Source organism: Photinus pyralis, unplaced genomic scaffold (assembly GCF_008802855.1).
Source record: "Photinus pyralis isolate 1611_PpyrPB1 unplaced genomic scaffold, Ppyr1.3 Ppyr1.4_LG5, whole genome shotgun sequence".
Classification (NCBI taxonomy): Eukaryota; Metazoa; Arthropoda; class Insecta; order Coleoptera; family Lampyridae; genus Photinus; species Photinus pyralis.
Window position 1 is genome coordinate 7,872,014 of NW_022170596.1, and position 6,015 is coordinate 7,878,028.

A 6,015-nucleotide genomic window follows, 5' to 3' on the forward strand; every position below is an offset into this window, starting at 1 on the left:
ACGAACGTGCAAGAATGTTAAATACATAAATAGAATTGCTATTGTTTTCGTTTTTTTAAAATGATTTTTGGGAGTGCACGTGCTCATGTGCACTTATTGAGAAACCGCCACTGGTCTTATGGAACTTTTTATGCCATGCGGGTCACTCTGTGTAAGAAAATATTTTGAGTAAATACGCGTATACATATAGTTAGATAGGTACGTGTAGGTGATGGTGAAACTCTTCTTAATCTGTGATTTCACTAACGGTCCTTTATTTGCATCAGGAGCATAAGGTATGATATTGAAGCCTTCAAAACCTAAAAAGTCAGTTGTATAACACAGACGACTGTAAAATTAACGACTTACTGTGACTATTGCCCCCATGGATAGAGGTGCAAAATTACCAATTGTAAAATTAGTTGGTCTTTGTGCTCGGGTCATTAGCAATACTAAGGCTTTTTGAAATCTGAGGTCCGTGCCAACAAAATCAATTTCGTAGTAAGAATAAAGCAACCTTTCACTTTCTGTCACCACCTGCACACATAGAAAGGTATCCCCACAGAGTAGCGTCAAAAGAACCATTAAGTAAAATAATAAAGTGCAAGCTTCCATGTTGATTGAAGAAAACTATAAACAAACAAGAAGAATTCGCCGAAGGAGATCAGGTTTGACTTACTTTTGATAGACGCAACAGAATTATGCAAAATATAATTGATAAATCAAGGATGCTGATTAAAACAGTTTTATTAAACACCAATTCTACTTCCTTGGTAGCTAAAGATAGGTAATTGTGCCTTACGGCTATGTATTTTATCAGCTTTTGCATATGGCACCATGAAATATTCAAAGTGGAATTCGATGACTGTTCACAGTCAATTCTCGCATACCCAAGACAATTTCTGGCGTTTCTATTCAAATATTTGAAATTTCCACGCAGTTGTAACAAAATGCTCCATTTGGCTCCGTCCCACATTAAAAACTCATGTCCCAGAAATGTATATGTTATAACTTGAATAACTAGACACATGTTTGTACTGTACTCCATTGCCCATCTTGGCATAGAACCAAATGGTAACGTGCCCTCTCCATAGGAGGTGTACCATGCAACTACCCCACTACCAACTGCGATGGGTGGTATTGCAACAAAGATGGTAACCTTAAACGTGAAAAATGTGTTTCCTTGAAAAGTACTTATTTCAATTTGGACGTACCACTTTCGTTAAAATTGCATTCAAATGGGATTTCACTTCTTTATCATCCATAGGAAATTTTTCAAGGAGTATCAGCATCTTAGCTAGTCTTGATCTTTGGATTCGCATGATAAAAACACGCTGCCAGGCTGAAAAACTCAAAGTCTGTATTGAATAAGGATATTAAGTAATATCATACCAATTGCAAATAGGGAAGTATACAAAAAATCGTTAATATCGTCAGTTAGTTTCCATTCCTTGAGTAGTATTAAACAGACATACACGCATGTCACCATGGGTACTAACCATAAACATACTTTCTGTTTCATGTTAAGATTTTCTTCCAAACTGAATCCCGTAAATGCTATTAAGCTTCTTAGTGTCTTAAGATAGCTTTTTTTTTCAAATAATTCCATTGTCTTTAGTAGTACTGCGTATATCAAAAGAATGGTTACTCCCATTCTCTAGATAACACTTTTATCATCTGACTTTCTAATGAATTATAAAGCACGATCTATAATGCATAAAGCTATGTTGTATATAATGTATACTTATTGTTAGCAGTTATTAATAAATTATCTAACTTACTGATTATTTGTTTTCGTCGAATTCGTGAATACAGACTGTATGTGTGCGTGTGGTGTGGTACCGCAAATTTGTAAAAAAACTAGGGCCGTTCGGAAGCGAGGAAGGTGTTCGTCGAAATCTACAAAGAAAGTTAATTACGAAGAAGGAGGTGAAGACTTTTTCCCTTATTGTGATCGATTCGCAAGGTTTAACCAACAGGAAAGCGAAGATACATTGTATACCACATAATGGCTTCTGAGTGTGGTCGTTTTTTGCCGTTAATGACTGGGCTCGTGACTGTGCTAAAGAATAAATATTGTGGCATTTAGCCGTAAAGCTAGTTTTACATCAACAATTGCTTCATCAATTAGTTCATGAAGTTATTTGCCAATTTATTGAACAATTTCTTGCTCAAGTTCTTTGGTTTTACACTGCTGTTAACGTGATCAATTTCTTGTTGTTTTAAAGTCATTGTACAATTTCCCCAACTTTTAATTATTTTAAGGTTAGGTTGTCATTTTTTTTAATTGTGTACAAACAAAGTGAAAAGTGTAAAAATGTTTTCCTCTGTCTTGGATGGAAGATTACGGAATAGAAAAAGAAAGATCGCTATATTAGCTATTATTTATGTTGGTTGATGGTAGTTGGTACTACTGAATTGACGTAAAAATTGTCTGTAATAATTGAACTTGCGCTAACCCGACAAGAAATTGATCAAGCTATTGCATCCAATTCTGTGTTTACACTCGTCAAGTTTTCTTATCAAAGCGACTTGAACAAGAAATTGATCAATTTATTGTTGATGTAAAACCAGCTTTAACGATCAAACACCAATACATAGTTTTTGATATTTCAGAATTTTTACACGTAGCGGTCCAAATTTGGTTTTTTCATTGTAACAGTAGCATAAAATATTAATATGATATTTAGAGTAGTATGAAAAACAACCAATATTTGTTGTAGGGGTGTTTCATTTATTTAAAAATTATATTATACAAAATGTCCAGAAAGGGTAAGGGCGCAGGTTAGGGGGTTTGTGCACTGCTTTGTGGAGTTTTAGTTGCCATGGAGTCGTACCCGTAGATCTATCGCACTATTGCGTACGTCATAGTCCAAAAGTCATTGTGTGGGCTGTAATGTCCGCAAAAAGCATCATTGATCTGTATTTTCACGAAGAACAACGAGGGTGAGCACTCACAGTCAATAGTGAACGTTATTGTTCAATGTTAAGAGATTTGGTGGCTCCAGTGTTGCAACAGTTTCAAGGTTTTGATGAAGAAACATGGTTTCAGCAAGACCCCTGCCACACGTCTGCAATAGCAATTGAACACGTAAGCGCACTATTTCCTCATCAAGTGATTTCTCGAAGGGGTACCGTTAATTAGCCTCCTAGGAGCCCCGCGATCTTAGTGCCCTCGACTATTTTTTATGGGGATACCTCTAAAGTAAGGTATAATAACCCGAGGAATCTGACTCAGTCAAAGCATAGCATCAGGCAGAAATGGCGGAAGTCTCTCAAGAAATGTGTTAATGTGCTGTTTCAAACTTCCGTTCGAGATTAGAGGAGTGCCAGCAGCGTGAAGATAGACAATATCATCTTTGCAACATAATTCAGCAGGGTACTACCGATAACTTGACACAAAAAATCGATTTGACAACTACCAAAATCCCCTACCCTTTCTTGACACCTTGTATGTTATATATAACATAGCTTCGGTTTCGACAGATGCGCCTTCTTGCCTTGTGTCGCACTGTACCTAACATTTTAACGTGAGGAAATAGCCGTTTCAATTCTATAGTCTCCTGAGACATATCTCTCAACGGGATTCTTGTTTTAGCTGTCAAGTAATCCGTCAAGAACCCTTAGTTCGTTATTCACGAAGAACTGTAATACGAGATAAGTTTCAACCCATTGCATTTTCATTAGGTAGATTTATTAAGTGGCAGAGTAAAGCGATGCAAGATTTATAATAGGGGAGTCGATGGTGTTCGTCTGTCCGTACGTCCGTAAACAAGATTACTGCTTAACGTTTCGGCCGATTTGCTTCGAACTTTGCACACTCTATACCCACATGTAACAAGTCTCTGAACTCTAAAGCGAATCTAAAAAAGTGGCCGAGCATAACCTCAGTGTGACCCTACGGGGTCTTGGTATTGGCCCATTTTCAATAGGATTCTTACAGTTCTTACATGTGGCATGTAGGTCAACTGTGTCAAGTTTGAATCGAATCTGTCCAAGCATTTGTCAGTTGTCGTGTTCACAGGCAGACGCCATCGTCTCCTCTATAAAGCTTGTATCGTTTTGCTCTCTGCTTAATAAACTCAAGAGATCGTTAACTACATGGAAAATCTAGCACGAATATAACCACATTCATGATTTTAATACCTACTCGTAATTACAAGCGTTTTAACAATATAAGTCTATGATATTGAATTTGCACTGTATAGTGGTTTATAAATATATAGAGTAATGAAATAAATATGCCGAGTACTACTGCAAAAATAACACCACACATATACGGCGTGAGTTTGTTCCGATGTTTAGTATGAGGATCTCGTAAACCGCAAGAGATACAAAGTCGCTTAAATGGGCAAAGAATAGGGTCTTCCTGAAAAAAAATATTGTAACTTTTTTGTGTCTTACTGTAAAGTTTATAACCTGTAATTAAACATCTCATATACAAAACTTTTTTTCCTAATTGCAGCATGTCAATAAACATATAATATCGTAAAACTTTCAAATTTTGTCATGCAACCGACGACATGCCGATATTGGCCGAGCGTCGCATACGTCACTACGCGGGTTGCCGATCGGGAGTTATATTAGTGCATGACACTGATAGGAGTTCGATTCGACTTATTATGGCAATCTGCCATAAACCGAGTTCTGACTGGTTCGTAAAGGGGCAGTTAGATAGTCTGCCAAAGGTTGAAGTGTTAATGGTCGCCGCCTTTTTCTCGAAAAGTGAGTTTTTCCATGCCACTCGGTTGAGTGGAGTCAAAGCCCACAAGCAAATCTGTTATGGTTCATAGGAAGTATAACATCAAGTTATGTGTGTATAGTGCAAGGTATAGTGTAGGTACCTAATACAGTATGCACCTTATGGATTTCAACGAGAAAATTAGGGTGTTGGATATGTGGAAGTGAAAATAGAGAAAAATGTGTGCGCTGTAAGGGCACAGATATGCCCAGAACAGAGTTCGAAGTAAATCATATTCTGAATTACAATTACAATATTATATATCTATGGATTTTCGTCGATAACTGACTGAAAGTAAATCGACATTATGCACTTTAATTAATTAGAATCGTCTTCACAACAATACAAATGGGATGTCAAATTCGCGGTATCACGTCGAACTTTTTTCGTATATTTCCTGTTGGGACGTTTATATACAATTTATTAGGTTCGCGATGACTTCTGCTATCACGCTCAGGTACAAATGCAATAATTATTCGACGCTTTTTTCCGTCAAAACGACGTTTTCTTTCTCTGAATCGATTGTAAGCAATGCTACGGCTGAGCGCCAACGCGCGTAGTGACGTCACTGCAATGTGGCGGTCATTCGAAACTTTTCAAACGCCGTTCATTTTAAAATCGTGTTTGCTAATCACAACGATTTCTCTTGACAAAAAAATGAGTACCACTAATATTTTTAATGTGCTTGGAGTTCATTTTCAAGGTTTTTGAAAAAACGCGGAAAACCCCATTGCAGAATTTTATGTAGATTAATTCAGAGTTTCTTATAGCTTTAGTTTACATGTTTGTCAATTTAGACGCCGCCGGTTTTTATATTATTAATTTATAAGTATTTTTGTTAAGTTTGTAACGGTCCAAAATGGTTAGTAACTAAATAAGCATTACTCTTTAACCCAACAATGCCCATTTTATGGCCCGCCTATGTTCGCTTACAACGATTTTGCATGTGCGCTGAACGCTGATAGAGAGAACAATTTTGATAAATGTACGTAGTTGCGTACGTGAATTCCTTGAAGTCAAACTGATTAATAAATCATTGCCGAAAATTTTGGGATCATTTCAGTGCCTTCTGTACGAATTAAAGTAATCACCGTATTTGATTGTTACTTTAATTTTCCTTTTTGGGATTATTTGGAATCGCATCACGTAAGTGTTTTATATCACTAAAAATGTAAATTAATTTAGAATTTTGCATTTTAGCAACACAATCATGCACAACTGTTGCGGCGAACCAATTGATCACATATAAATAGGTTCCTAATAATCTTTGAGTGGAAACCCTCAAGATCACCGAG

General features: G+C 36.7%; 1 protein-coding gene across 1 annotated transcript; it reads right to left on the minus strand.

Moving 5' to 3' along the window:
- LOC116171823 (putative odorant receptor 85d) lies at positions 1 to 1,270 on the minus strand. Its single transcript, XM_031488824.1, has 4 exons — positions 1,194 to 1,270; positions 659 to 1,138; positions 349 to 609; positions 1 to 299 (listed from the first exon to the last, which is right to left on the minus strand). The coding sequence occupies exons 1-4, from the start codon at positions 1,242 to 1,244 to the stop codon at positions 243 to 245; spliced, it is 849 nt and encodes a 282-aa protein (XP_031344684.1). The 5' UTR covers positions 1,245 to 1,270; the 3' UTR covers positions 1 to 242.
- Between the last annotated feature and the right edge of the window lie 4,745 nt (positions 1,271 to 6,015).